General features: G+C 40.8%; 1 protein-coding gene across 1 annotated transcript in view; it reads left to right on the top strand.

Moving 5' to 3' along the window:
* The window catches only part of EPHA4 (EPH receptor A4), a 204,694-nt gene that overhangs the window by 92,441 nt on the left and 96,353 nt on the right, over nucleotides 1-15,900 (top strand). Inside the window, exon 5 of the mRNA XM_070753287.1 lies at nucleotides 13,852-14,190. Coding sequence (XP_070609388.1) covers nucleotides 13,852-14,190 — 339 coding nt within the window. The remainder of the gene's footprint in view (nucleotides 1-13,851; nucleotides 14,191-15,900) is intronic.

Raw genomic sequence — 15,900 nt, 5'->3', positions numbered from 1 at the left:
GCACGTGGTCCCCGGAGGAAGCTTCCAAGCCAATCAATTGGCTAGAGTTAAGAGCCGTTTCCCTGGCTCTGAAGCATTTCTCCCCTCGCATTCCCAACCGGCACGTTCTCGTTCTCACCGACAACATTGCCACAAAAAGCCATATCTGCAGACAGGGGGGCACGAGATCCAAGGCCCTCATGAGGGAGGCCCTCAAGTTAGGCCTTTGGGCGGAAAAACATCTTCGGTCGCTCCTAGCCGACCACATCTCGGGGAGCCTCAACGTCCAGGCGGATTGGCTATCTCGAGCAACGATAGACCCAGGAGAGTGGAACCTCCATCAAGACCTGTTCCATCAAATCAGCCTCAGATTCGGCCTACCAGTTCTGGATCTCTTCGCGACCAATGCTAACGCCCAACTCCCTCGCTTTTTTTCCAGATTTCCATCCCCGGGAGCGGAAGCAATCAATGCCCTCCGGAGCCCATGGCCTCCAGGCCTACTTTACGCATTCCCTCCAATTCCAATTCTCCCGGACGTGATTCACAAGGTCCTCACCGAGAGGGCCCGAGTAATCCTAATCGCCCCTCATTGGCCCCGCCGGCCCTGGTTCGCGGATCTCCAACAGTTGTCCGTCCAGGACCCTTGGCGACTCCCCGTTTCGGGGGATATGCTGCGGCAGGGGGCCTCATTCCATCCAGACCCGGAGTGGTTCCACCTCACCGCCTGGCTGTTATCAGGAGAGACTTAGAACTGCGTGGCCACGACCCCGATACAGTGGAGGTCATTTTAAAGGCCAGAAGGGGTTCGACCAATCGAATCTACGACCACACGTGGTCCAAGTTTCACCAGTGGTGTCTACAGGAAGGCCTCTCTCCCCTGTGCATCCCCATACACAGAATCATTTCCTTCCTTATGCAAGGTTTCCATCAGGGACTTTCCACCAGCACCCTCCGGCGTCATCTGGCGGCCATTTCCTCTGTCCTAGCGGGGCCCCGCAGACAGCCTCTCCGCTCCTTTCCAGAAGTTCAGGAATTCCTCAAGGGCATAGCCAACCTCAGACCTTCCAAGGTCCACAGGTATCCATCCTGGGATTTGCCACGGGTTCTCCATTCCCTCACGCAGGCACCATACGAACCCCTAAAATCGGCGTCCCTCAGGTACCTATCCTTTAAAGTAGCATTCCTGGTGGCTATTACCTCTGCCCGACGCATTTCGGAGCTGGCTGCCCTCTCAATCAGGCAGGACCTTTGTCAATTTCATCAGGACAAGGTAGTCTTGCGACTGGACCCCACCTTCTTACCCAAGGTCAGTTCCATGTTCCACAGAACTCAGGATATTGTCCTACCTTCCTTCTGCCTCCAACGAGACCATCCCTTGGCAATTAGATGGCACACCCTGGATCTCATTAGAGCGCTGAGAATCTATATCCAACGCACAGGACCCTTTCGGAGGTCAGAAGCACTTTTTATAGCCTATCACCCCAGAGTCATGGGTGCCAAAGTGTCTTCAACAGTAATAGGCCGTTGGATCAGAGGGACTATATCTAAGGCCTACGAGTCGGCCTCCCTCTCAGTTCCAAGGAACATCACAGCGCATTCCACCAGGAGCGCAGCCACCTCGGCCGCTTGGGCGACTCAAGCCCCGTTGGAGGAGGTCTGCAAAGCAGCCACTTGGGCCTCGCCAAATTCCTTCATCAGGCACTACAAGATTGACTCTTACGCTTCAGCGGACGCTGCCTTCGGCAGAAGGGTACTCCAATCCGTTATCTCACACGATAGCAATCTAATCCCACCCTAGGGACCATCTATTGGGTATGTCCCATGTGACTGCTGGACCCGCTCCTTCAGTACGGAGAATAGGCGTTGATTGCTTACCTGAACGCCTCTTCTCGTACGGTGAGCGGGTACAGCAGTCACTTCCCGCCCTTGTATGTGTCTTCTTTACATTCCTATAACCTTTCTTCCTCTAACAATGAGAGTTGAACACTACAGAGCTTCACAGCTGAGCCTAGTCTATGGATTCGCGAATTCTGGGGAAGGGGCGGATCCAGCAAGCTTTTTTAACACTAGGCTCAGTTCCACCGGATTGGACATGAGCAACCCATGTGACTGCTGTACCCGCTCACCGTACGAGAAGAGGCGTTCAGGTAAGCAATCAACGCCTATTTTATTTACCTTTATTCTACCTTGGTTACCTTGTATAATCTCTGGTGCTCCCTCCCTCCCATCAACCTCTCTCCCACCAGTCAACCAATAAATTCACAAGATTTCACATGCAGTTAGCTCTTGCAGAACTTTCATCATGTATATGTTTTATTTTATATAGATCTGGATAATTTAGGAAGTAAAAACTACAGCTCTTTTGTGGGTCACGTGGGCAAAAATAAAAATTTCCTTCATAAAAACTTACTGTTGACATCATACAGAAATGGTTTATCTTTATTGATTTTGGATACTTATTAATGTATCATTCTTGGCATAGATTGTGAATAGTCTTTCTTTGTACAAATTCCTATTCACACTTGTTTTCTCAGCTGTTCTATTGATTTTCCACAATAATCAATATTCTGTTTCTACTGATAATATCCAGTCTTCATTTAAATAGAAAAAGCAAAAACACCAGCAAAGATTATCTAATCTTGGATATATACTTCTGCAAACCTTTCTATTTTTCCTTAAACTTTCAACTTCTGTATCTTTGATATTGATGCAATCTTTTGGTTATTTGATAATTTAAACTTAAAATTTAAGTTGATGTTTCAAAATACTAGGTCAGTTCATGATTAATGTTTCTTTTATCATTATTTGTTAGATTAGACCGGCCATCTGCTTCTGGATGCAATTTAAAGAACACCTCCTAAAACCCTTCATGACATAAGGCTGTGTGAGAGATTGGCTGGCTCTTATAATTTCTACCCATCCTTTATGATCAGGCAGGGTTCCCATTCACCAGGGTTTGTTGATTACTCAGTGTCACCTGAGGGGATGCAAAAAGTAAGCCTTCTGTATCAGTGATCAATATGGCCTCCCATCCCCATCTTTAAAATAATATCATCAATACGCCAATGATACCCAGCTATACATCTCCACCCCATGTCCAGTCAACAAAGCAGTGGAAGTGATGTGCCGGTGCCTGGAGGCTGTTGGGGCCTGGATGGGTGTCAATAAACCCAAACTCAACCCAGACAAGACGGAGTGGCTGTGGGTCTTGCCTCCCAAGAAGGAGAATTCCATCTGTCTGTCCATTACCCTGGGGGGAGAACTATTGACCCCCTCAGAGAGGGTCCGCAGCTTGGGCGTCCTTCTCAATCCACAGCTGACATTGGAACATCATCTTTCGGCTGTGGCGAGGAGGGCGTTTGCCCAGGTTCGCCTGGTGCACCAGTTGCGGCCCTATTCGGGCAGGGAGTCATTGCTCACAGTCACTCATGCCCTCATCACCTCGAGGTTCGATTACTGCAACGCTCTCTACATGCAGCTACCTTTGAAAAGTGTTCGGAAACTTCAGATCGTGCAGAATGCGGCCGCAAAAGCCATCGTGGGGCTTCCTAGATTCACCCACGTTTCTGCAACACTCCGCGGCCTGCACTGGCTGCCGATCGGTTTCCGGTCACAATTCAAAGTGTTGGTAATGACCTTTAAAGCCCTACATGGCATTGGGCCAGAATACATCCGGAACCGCCTTCTACCGCACGAATCCCAGCGGCCGATAAGGTCCCACAGAGTTGGCCTTCTTCGGGTCTCGTCGACCAAACAATGTCGTTTGGCAGGCCCCAGGGGAAGAGCCTTCTCTGTGGCAGCCCCGGCCCTCTGGAATCAACTCCCTCCAGAGATTAGAATGGCCCCCACCCTCCTTGTCTTTTGCAAATTACTCAAGACCCACCTTTGTCGTCAGGCATGGGGGAGTTAGGATATTCCTTCCCCTAGGCCATTACAAGTTATGTATAGTATGTATGTTTGTGTGTATGTTTGGTTTTTATAATAAGGGTTTTTAGTTGTTTTATTAAATTGGATTGTTACATGTTGTTTTTTATCATTGTTGTTAGCCACCCCGAGTCTGCAGAGAGGGGCGGCATACAAATCCAATAAATAATAATAATAATAATAACAACAACAACAACAACAACAACAATAATTAAAAGCCTTGGGTTAGCGCAAGACTTTTAACATCTAATCAAATTGACTTTGTTGATTGATTATTTCTTTAGTTTACAATACTGATGGTTTGCACATACTCTGATGGTTGAAATTTTAAATGACTTCTGCACTTAGTGTACCTAGTTGTATCCCTTGTAAAAACATATAAGGCCGGTGTTCAAGAATGAACAAACAGCTGTAAAGTAAGAGTAATCTTTAATGGGAAAATTCACTCCCAATATTAGATGATCAAGGGAAAAAAATACTGTCACAAATATAACTCTTGGGTTATAGCTCTTTTCCCCCCCCTTCAAAATCAAACTTGCAATAGCCACACTGTTTGCTGTGGCTTATAACCTCTTTCAAGACAGAAAAGAGGAAAAGAGATTAACATTGAAGTGCTGATCCGAAGGGCTTTAAACTCTCAATCTTAAGACAGTATTGATACATTCTTGGCAGCTCAGAAAATATGTCATGAATGAAGCCATGGAAGAAAGAATCCATACTTCTCATTTATCCAGCAAGTGGAGGTGAACTTTCTTGTAGCACAAAGTTGAAATGCTATGGGAAGTCTCAATCAATTAATGTAAAAAATAAATACATCAATTATGGAAGCATGAGTAGGTGATGAAGTAGGGAAGAGATTGGAATACAATATAATAAAAGTAAAAAAGAATCAGAAGATGTAGTGAACAACAGCTGGGCATCACTTAACAACTACTTATCAGTGACCATTTGAATTTTCAACAGACTAAGACTAAGACTATTTTCATGCATCCTTAAGTCAGTCACAGCATCCCATGATCACATGATTGCCATTAGTAATTTTTTTCCCAGCTTCCTATAAGCAAAGTCAATAGGGAGGCAAGCAGGAGGTTGTAAGTAATGACCATGTCATATCCTTATTTAATAGCCAGTGGTAGTTTGCTTAGTGGCAGCAACTAAAAGTGTTGGAATTGCCACTGAGTCCTAAGTGGCACATTATATGATAGTGTGCTTCAGTAGTGAGTTGTTCCGGGTTTTGCCCTGTTCTGCAAACTGGTAGCGGTGGCAAAGGGCTATTCCCAGGGCGTTTCCCCCACCCACCAAGGACACTTCTGTACATGCAGAAGCGTTGCACGTGAGTGCACGAACCAGTAGCAATGCAATTTAGAAACCACTACTGGTGTGCTTTTAAAGCTATGTGGTTCAGTGATGAACATTTGAGTTCCAATTACTGTCTTCGAGTGAGGACTACCAGTATTCATACAGCAGTTATAATTTTGGACCAGTTCAATCTTTTTTCAAATACATTTATCTTTTCTATTGCTCACCTCCATCAGGTGTTGATGTTGCAGAGAATAGGGGCCACTGCAGAAAGCCACTGCTTTCTTCCTAGTTTCCATCAGATGGAATTCTTGGGCAGGTGGAATCTTTAGCATACTTCTCCTACATGAAGGTAGATATAATGAGAGAGAAGCAAACCATCAGTTAACTGACTCTATATCATGCGGGACTCAAAAGTCAAAACCAAGACTTTGAATCAGACCTGGAAACAAACTGGTAAGCAATGCAGCTATTGGAGCAGAGATGTAATATTTGTTTTCTCTGCATAACTGCCTGTGCAACCGCATTTTGCAACAGCTTCCAGAAACACTTCAAGGGCAACCTCATGTAGAGTATTATTATAATAGTCCACAATAAATAAAAGATTCAAATGCTGATTTATCATCTAGCAGTATTGTAAATCGGACCTCTCATTTTACCTGCTGTGCTACAATAACGACACTGGGCAGTTTTTCTTGTTAAGTTCATCTTTATTTCTATTTATTTTCTTTATTTTCTATTTCTATTTTATTTCCACCATAAGGTCTAATCTGAAAAAAGCACTTTGAGCTGCCAGCTAGAGCTTTAGCCTGATCAATTTCTTTTAATTTTGCTTATGTTTAAAGTATACTTTAATAGGATATGACTCACAAATGAGGGCAGTTATTTAATGCCTAGCATCTTCAGAATTAAATTTCTAATAAGAAATATAGATCAAACTAATACCTTTATTTATTTCCCTCTCTTTTTTACTTCTGTTTATTCCCCCTTCAAGCAAATGATTTGCAGATATGGGAGATAACAGCACAATTTTTATCATGCAAATGTTACTAAAGGCAGCTGAATAAAAGAAGCTGCAAAATATCCTTGAAGTAGATCACGATGTCACTTCATTCGAGATTGAAAATATATATAATTGCAGATCCCATAAAACAATAGCTTTCACTGTTGAATTCTTAGATGGATATAGGAGATTCTGGAATGCTGATGTAACTCAAGTTGAGGGGCAAATAAGAAGAATTGTGATACCATAATCGCTTTGCTTTTTTAAAGGAACCATCTCTTAATACTGCTAGTGCAGTTTTAAAATGCAAAATCAAGAGAAGGAGAAGGGAATCCTTACATAAGTACCTTAATTTAGATTATATGTTCATGGATTTCTTTGGAGGGATGCCCTTAATGCTGATTCCTGGCAACTACTTGGAGTAATCACTGTAGTTTTCTTGGTAGGATTTCATTGGTGGCTTGCCGTTTTCTCATTGCTGTGGTTGAGAGTGACTGGTCCAAGGTCATGCAATTCACTTTGTATCTGTTGTGGTTGGCTCTGGCCCAGCTCCTGCCCCAAGGAATGTGGAGGTGGCATCCACATGCCACAGGCCTGTTTTGCTCCCGATAGAATCTCCCGATGAAGGCTCTTCTGAGGAAGGAAGCGTGAGTAGCAGGGAAGAGGGGAGTTTGGCAGACAGCCCAGGAGGAGATCAATCATCCTTATCATCCCTGGATTCTGAACAAGAACTTATGACGGACCCACGCATGCATAGAACGATGCATAGGAGAGAACAACTGAAAGATTATTACAGGAGATAAGTGAGGCCACCTGTGGTTGGGTGGGGCTGCTGTAATTAGTGCTACAGATAAAAAGAGCAGCGTGCTGGTTTAGCCTTGTGGAAGTTTATCTGATTCATAGTTTCGTCAAGATCGTGGTTTTGCTGTTTCCCTGTTCAAGACTGTGTGTGTACTTTCTGGTCTTTGGAATTGGACTCAATTTCCCAGTTACTGGGTGAGAAATTGGATTGCATTTAACCTGTGCCTTGTGTGTACCAGAAAATCCCTTTGACATTTAAAAAGGGAGCTTTTTCTGCTTTTCTGTTGATAAAGACTTTTGGTTTTCCTTCTATCGTGTGGTGTGTGTCTTTTTTGACTAATTACCCTGTAATTACGAACGGTTGGGACACGCCGGCAGAACAGTATCCAAGGTGGAATTAGAACTCATGGTGTCTTATTTTCTGTCCTACTGCCTTAATAACTACACCAAATTGGATCTCCTTAGATTTTTACAGACTATAATAAATGTGATACTTTCATTTCTGCAACTAAAACAGTCCACTTGTTCTGAACAAGTAGGTGTATCCAGGAAATAAATATTATGTGATTGAAGGATGCTTTCTTCTTTGCCACATTTTACCAGCCTGGGTCCCTGAAAAACTTCTAAAATTGAAGAATTTTTCAACTAGAATTGTTTGCAAAAACTTCTTTTGAACTGATCCTGTGCTTTTGTTCAGCTATTTTATCTTTGTGTCTGTGTATATTATTCATATTGTATATCAAGTATACATGAAATGAATAGAAATTTGATAAAAAGACTGACAAGAAAATGCCTGCAAAAAAATGTAAGAATTTTTTGAAGGTTTTGGGTTTTTTTACCTGCACTGAAAGTTGACAATACTGTATTCAGTTTAGGAAATCTTTCTTAAGAAGGGGATTATGGATTTCATAACCCAAAAATTTGCTTCTGGTAATGTAGGGGCCAAACAGATAGGTTGTGATTAATGCATATCTGAATAGTGCAATATTTGGGTTGGATTAACTGATACCAGGTCATGTTTAATACAAGTCAAAGTTCACTTACTGACAGACTATACGAACACAGTTGAACCGATTGAATGTGTAGTTGCCGTTAAGCTTTTAGACACTAATTGTGTGAAAAATGGAGAAAAAGAAGGCTAAAGAAAACCTCAGAAGAGGTTTTGAAGAAATAGAACATAATATTGGAGATAGCAAGTATGTTTGGGATATGGGCTTATCTTCCAGCTTGACCTTTGTCCACCTGATTTATTTATTTTAAATATTTATTAGTTCTATCTATAAGAATTCACAGGGGGTTATAATGCATTAGAAAAAAATGAAATGAGCTAAAACTACATAAAAAATAATGGAAGGATGGTCTAGGTAACAATCTTGCTACCACATCCTGCATTACCTACAGCTTCTAAGCAATCTTTGAGGGAAGACTTATTAAAAATAATTTAAAGTTGTAAATATATTCTTTTAATCTTTTGATATTATAGTTCATTAAAATGCACGTGTTTTTTTTTAAAAAAACAACAAAACAATATTTCCATTGAACTGAAACCAATTACCTGATTTTCCCCCAAAACATCAACCATTCTCAACCATTTTGTGAGGTGCATTATCATTAGTAATCAAGACCTACATGTGTATCAAAACAAATGAACTCCTCCCCCCAAAAAGAAGGGGAGTAAAATGTAGTTCACCATTACTTTGTCTTTCAAAGTCTACAGACTATCTCAAAACTGAGATGCTGAGGGATTAAAATAACTTTGACAATGTCTTTGATCATCACTAAACTCAGTGGAAGACTGCCCTGAAAAGCAGATTACATCCCATATAGAACAAACTTTCCATCTGGTCAAGTTGTAAAAAGCTTTAATTGAGGATAGCATCTGATCACACCCAAGGAATTTACTCAGAATAACTTGCTCAGCAGATTATTCATGAAAATGTAGTCTGGGCAGACGCTATTAAAGTCTTAGTCATAGTAATTGCTCAGAGGCCTTTCTAAACAGTGTCTGTTCACTGATGTTTTTGAAATGTGTTATTGTTTTGTTTCTTAAAGGGTAATATGTGTCAGAAAAGATTTATGTCAACGAAAGGACAGGCTTGTTTGGTTTGTCAATTGCAAAAGCCTACTGGGATCTTTATTGCAGATTCTCTCAATAAAGGTGGTGGCTTGACAATATGTGAAGCGGGAAGTATTTCTTTTTCAGGTAGACCTATTTCCTTCAGAAAAGATATTGCACTCATTGGCAATGTGCCACATTTCCTTGTTTCGGTCCTCTGAGACAGTAGGAAAGAAAGAAATCCCACAGTTGTGCTCTCAAGATTTTTTTAGCTCTTCGAGTTTGTCTGTGTGAACAATGGTGCAAGTTAAGATCCAAAAGTTGATTTTAAGGGTGACTGTGATTTATTTTAATGCCACCAGGGCACTGGTGTACAGATTCTATTTAAACAAATAGGGCATCCACAACAATACATTTATGTAAGTATGTGTGCAAATGCACAATTGTATGTAGCGTTTATATAGCTGCCCATCTTATACCAACTATGGGTGGTTCCCAATCAAGGTTGGTAAAAGGTTTCAGCATTAAAACAATATAAAATCATATTAAAATACTAAAACCATAAACATTAAAAACAAAATCCTTGAACCAAGGTAAATGTCTGACATATCATATTCCAGCATCCAGGTTTGTTTGTTTATTTATTTATTAGATTTCTATGCCACCCTTCTCGAGGCGACATTTTAAATGTATCAATATGTAAAGAAATCTAAATTACTATTAAAAAGTTATACAAACTACTAAAAAGTATTAAAAACCCCAAATATACTCGTACACATTCATCCAATTCAATCATACATGGTATTGGCTGGCGACAATCTTATCACTCACGGCCCTCATATCCGCTGGCAGAGGTAGGTCTTAAGAGCTTTACGAAAGACCAGGAGGGATAGGGTGGTATGTATCTCCAGAGGGAATTCATCCCAGAGGGCTGGGGCCACCACAGAGAAGGCTCTGCCCCTAGGCCCCGCCAGCCGACATTGTCTGGCCGACGGGATCTGGAGAAGGTTGACTCTGTGGGACTTAACTGGCCGCTGGGATACAAAAATAATCTGGTCCTAAACCCCGTAGTGCTTTATAGGTCATAACCAGCACTTTGAATTGCGCCCGGAGACCAATTGGCAATTAGTGCAGCTCATGGAGTGATGTTAAAATGTGGGCAGATCTTGTTAGCCCCACTATAGCTTATGCGGCTGTATTTTGCACAATTTGTAGTCTCTGAACACTCTTCAAAGGCATCCCCATGTAGAGAGCATTGCAGTAATAGAACCTTGAGATGATAAGGGCGTGAATGACTGTGAGAAGTGACTCCCTGTCCAGATAGGGCTGCAACTGGCACGGTCTTGTAAGCTTAGCTGTAGATCGAGGAGGACGCCCAAGTTGCGGACCCTCTCTGAGGGGGGAAAAGACTCTCCCCCATGGTGATGGATGGATAGTTGGTATTGTCCCTGGGAGGCAAAACCCACAGCCACCCTGTCTTGTCAGGTTTGAGTCTGAGCCTATTAACACCTAACCAGACCCTGACGGCCTCCAATCACCGGCACATTACTTCCACTGCTTCACTGAGTGGACATGGGGTGGAGATGTATAGCTGAGTGCCGTCAGCATACCTATATGCTATAAATATAAAATATGCATATATGTGCATATAACTATAAAAATTTGATGTGTTAGTAAAGAGATCCACAAGTGTTTTGATTTAGTAGACACATTTGGAATATTAGGAATACAGAACAATTGCCACGTAAAAGTGCAGCAATGGAAGAAACACGTATTTGCTGGAAGGCAAATGAAACTTTAAGCCTCAGCTACCTATTGTTTATCTTCCAAAAGCTTCCAGTACCCATGTATAGCCCAATGACATTGATGGAAAACTACGCTAGGCTTTAGGTTGGTATTCTGCTTTGTAGTATTCTAGTTTCCCATTTTTTAAAATTAAAATAATATATTTTTTAAAAATGCTAAGTCAAATGGTCAGCGAACACCAATTTTAGCCTTCAGGCCTCATATTGTGTTTGAGATCCAGGATTTAGTATAATATGCATGAGTTGTGATAAATACCTGAAATAGCCCTCACTTCATTTCTTCTGTTTGGCCAGGATGGATATTCTTGATTTTTTCTTCTGTTACTTAAACATTGCTATGCCAAAAAGGGTGTTTATTACCCTTCTTTTTTCTTTGAATTAACACCAAATAGGGTTGAATTTACTAATTCCCATTCCACACTATCTATATGGAGGTACGCAAGCCTATTGGAAGCCTCAGTTTTCTCTGTTTTTTGCTTGACTGCTTCTCTGTTGGTGTTCCACCCTTCTCTGTCCCATGTGCATATTGATTCAAAACAGCACATTTTCATACATAAAATTGAACCAATCCTTCTCTAACTGTTTTAAAGAGTCATCATATTGTCCCCAATAATCTGAGTCCTCATTTTATCCACCGCAGAAGGATGGAAGGCTGAGATAACCTTGAGCCTGATGACATTCGATCTGCCAAACTGCTGGCAGCTGGTGATCAGCAAACATAGCCTGCAGTAATTCACTCTAACCACTGTGGCTCATGCCCTGTTATTAATAATAATTATTATTAATAATTTATTAGATTTGTATGCCGCCCCTCTCCGATATTAAGTCCTAAAGCTGTTGTAATTGATGTAACGAGTACCAATTCTGAAATTAGGAGATAGAAATCATTGAGTATAAGCAACAACTTGTTGTCTGGCATCTCTGTATTCTATGTGGACTTTATCCTTGCAAGACATCAAAAAAGAATTGATTAATCTGATGTATATGTCATCTTTTGTCAGGGAGCTCAAGATGTAGCATGTCTGACAGCAAATATGCCTACGAATTGAATGTTGAAGACAATTTACATTATTTCCAATTATAGGGAGAATAATCTCCTTTCATTATTGTGCATATAAGGTACATGTAGGTGCACAATTAAATGGGTTTTTTTCACAAACTGTACTATTGTTATCTCATCTATGTTTGTATATACTTCTCACTCTTACAATATTTTTCTATAGGCTTTCCATACATTTATATACTTGCACACATTTTCCCGCACAGACTTCTCACTTTTTCCCCATTACTGTAGGCTGAGAAAAAAAATGTGGTGCGTTACTTTCCCTTACAATATAAGAGGGGTAATAAACATGTGTCGATAGGAGATTAGAATAATAATAATACTTTTGATGTTTAGTGACTAGTAAAAACCAAGATTAGGAATATGATCAAAACAAGGGCCATGATAAAAGAACAGAAAATTATTTCATTCAGACACTTGCTCCTCATGTTAAGGATATTATTATCTTACTTTGGCCCTTTGTTCAACAACACACACATTCGGAAATTGACTGCTGTGTTCTGTTTTCTTCCAGACTAAGAAGTACAATATATGCATGTAGGGGGTGATAATCTATTCTTAGGGTTAGTGGGTAGCAGAAAATTGTATGACATCTCATTCTAATACCCCAAATCATTCAAATGAATGACTGATGATGTAGTTGGTGGGCTTTTTATCTTTTGATACTGCAGAGCACATGGTATGTTGTCCATTTGCTTATACATTTTTCTGTCCAGCCAGATATTTACAAATGTAAATCTGTTTGGAAGTATGGATGTAGCTGTACAGGGGCAGTTTTTATTTTAAGACATCTACTGTCTGAAGTGCAAGGAAGCAAACTGCTAGAATTACTTTTTTGCAATACATTGTGTATGAAGCTTTAGTGCAGGTCAGGGAGGTATACCATGAGGCTTCCAGGCTGCACACATTCTGCTGGGTTCTTTGAAAGCTCCTCAACTAATTTTTAATATGAGAGAAAGCAGAATTATGAAAACATAGAGACAATTCAAGTAATAATTTACAAGTAGGTAAATGAACTGAAATTAAGTATAGTATTAAGTTCTGTGTTAGCAAAATCTTCAGAAGAAAAGGATTTAGGGGTAGTGATTTCTGACAGTCTCAAAATGGGTGAACAGTGCAGTCAGGCGGTAGGGAAAGCAAGTAGGATGCTTGGCTGCATAGCTAGAGGTATAACAAGCAGGAAGAGGGAGATTATGATCCCGCTATATAGAGCGCTGATGACACCACATTTGGAATTCTGTGTTCAGTTCTGGAGACCTCACCTCCAAAAAGATATTGACAAAATTGAACGGGTCCAAAGACGGGCTACAAGAATGGTGGAAGGTCTTAAGCATAAAACGTATCAGGAAAGATTTAATGAACTCAATCTGTATAGTCTGGAGGACAGAAGGAAAAGGGGGGACATGATCGAAACATTTAAATATATTAAAGGGTTAAATAAGGTCCAGGAGGGAAGTGTTTTTAATATGAAAGTGAACACAAGAACAAGGGGACACAATCTGAAGTTAGTTGGGGGAAAGATCAAGAGCAACATGAGAAAATATTATTTTACTGAAAGAGTAGTAGATCCTTGGAACAAACTTCCAGCAGACGTGGTAGATAAATCCACAGTAACTGAATTTAAACATGCCTGGGATAAACACATATCCATCCTAAGATAAAATACAGAAAATAGTATAAGGGCAGACTAGATGGACCAGGAGGTCTTTTTCTGCCGTCAGACTTCTATGTTTCTATGTTTCTAGTATTTATCCTGAGTGTATCTCTTTGTGGAGATTAGCAAATGGCACAAAGTCCCAATTGTAGCTCTTGAATCCAGTGAAGTTACATAATCCTGTGTAGATATTTCTCTAAAGAGGCTTTCTATTTTTTAAAATTTTTATTTAGGTAATTTTAAAAAAGGGATGCTTTTCTTTTACAGGCCCTCCATCTGCTCCTGAGAACTTGATTTCCAATGTCAATGAAACATCAGTGAATTTGGAATGGAGTCCCCCCCAGAACAAAGGTGGCCGTGAAGATGTCTCATACAATGTGGTGTGTAAGAGATGTGGAGCTAGTGATCTGAACCGCTGCCGGTCCTGCGGGAGTGGTGTTCACTTCAGTCCTCAGCAGAATGGTTTGAAGACCACGAGGATTTCCATCACGGACCTTTTGGCACATACTAACTACACTTTTGAAATCTGGGCAGTGAACGGAGTGTCCAAGCAAAATCCAAGCCAGGACCAAGCTGTGTCTGTCACTGTGACCACTAACCAAGCAGGTAAATGTTTTATTCTACTTTCATTTTCTCACTCGTTGGACCTGTCTTTGCAGATTCTCAGTCATCCAGGACATGGTTGTTCCAATGATGCTTTTTTCAAGAAGCAACTGGACTTTGTTTTTCCTTGCATAGGTTTTGCTTCTCATCCAAGAATAGATGAGAGTCAAAACGTTTTAAGGGGCAACTGGACTTTAAGAAAGTCCAGTTGCCTCTTGAAAAAGCATCTGCGGGACTCATTGGAAGTAGCAACAATTTTGGAGGGAAGCAAGCACATTTGAAATTTTAACAGCATATGTTTGATTTGATCTTCAAATTCTTACCCTAGAACAGTGATGGCAAACCTTTTTTTTATTTGGGTGCCAAAAGAGCGTGGGTGTGCATTATCATGCACGCACAAATGTCCATACCCATAATTCATTGCCTAGGGAAGGCGAAAACAGCTTCCCCTGACCCCTGGAGGTCCTCTGGAGGCCCTCTGGAGGCCAGAAACAGCCTGTTTCCCAACTTCTGGTTGGCCCAGTATTCAATTCAATTCAATTTATTAGATTTGTATGCCCCCCTCTCCGTAGGCTCGTGTTTCACCCTCCCCAGACTCCAAAGGTATTCCTGGAGCCAGGGGAGGGTAAATTGCCCTCTCCCACACCCTAGAGACTCTCCAGAAGCCAAAAACGACCACCCAGAGCCTCTGCGTGAGTCAAAAATCAGCTGGCTGTCACAAACATGCACATTGGAGCTGATCTAGGGCAACAGATTGTGTGCCAGCAGATTTGGCTCCGTGTGCCACCTGCGGCACCCGTGCCATAGGTTCGCCATCACTGCTCTAGAAGATTCACCTAATGGCTGAAAGCGTGGGCATGGCCAGTCACCAAAGTACCAATTTAGCAGAAGGCAGCTTGAATCCCAAGTTGGCCACTGCCATTGGAATACTTGTTTTTAGAATATAAGAGAGTGTTGCAAATGCAGTTTGATGATTTGCTTTCAAGGATGTATTCTTCTTACTTAATTTGTTCTACTGACAAAATCTTTAAATATCAAGATACATTATAAGCTGAGGGCTACTGAGAGAAGGCAAGCTTTTTCTGTGAATCAGATCTTCATCAGAACACCAGTATCCAAAAATAGTGTAGAAAATAATATTTTATCCAGTGCAAATTGTTTGCATCCCCCAGTCAGAACAGGTTTTTTTTTTCAACTATCACCTAGCAATCTTTTCAACAGACTATAACAAAAAGAAGGAAAAGACATTCTATGGCATACTAACACAATGCTAAAATTGTGAAATGTATTCCCAGTCATTGTGTCTCTTTGGCAGCATGTACTTGGCTGTGAAGATATGAGAAATCATATGACATAGGAAATATTACCTTTTACTGAAATGTACCCTATTCTTTCTTAGGCTTTCTTCAGCCTTCAAGTCATATATTTGCTTCTTTTTATACGGAAGATAAATAAAGTTCTAAGGAGTAAAGTAAACAGATAAATTAGTTTTAGCATATTCTAAAAATCTTGGTTGCTAAAAATTATGTCCTCTGAAAACTGAGGATTAAATGAACGATTATCATTTTTCTAAAACATATTATTTTGACCAAAATATAAATATATTTGCTAATATAAATAATATAAATATTAATTTCAGTGTAAATATTTCAATAATTTGCTTTCATAAACCCCATGCAACATTTCAAAAACCAAATTAGCTTCTAAATCATA

Source organism: Erythrolamprus reginae, chromosome 5 (assembly GCF_031021105.1).
Source record: "Erythrolamprus reginae isolate rEryReg1 chromosome 5, rEryReg1.hap1, whole genome shotgun sequence".
NCBI classification, from domain to species: Eukaryota; Metazoa; Chordata; class Lepidosauria; order Squamata; family Dipsadidae; genus Erythrolamprus; species Erythrolamprus reginae.
Note: the sequence above shows the minus strand (reverse complement) of the source record. Positions and strands in the feature narration are given on the sequence as shown.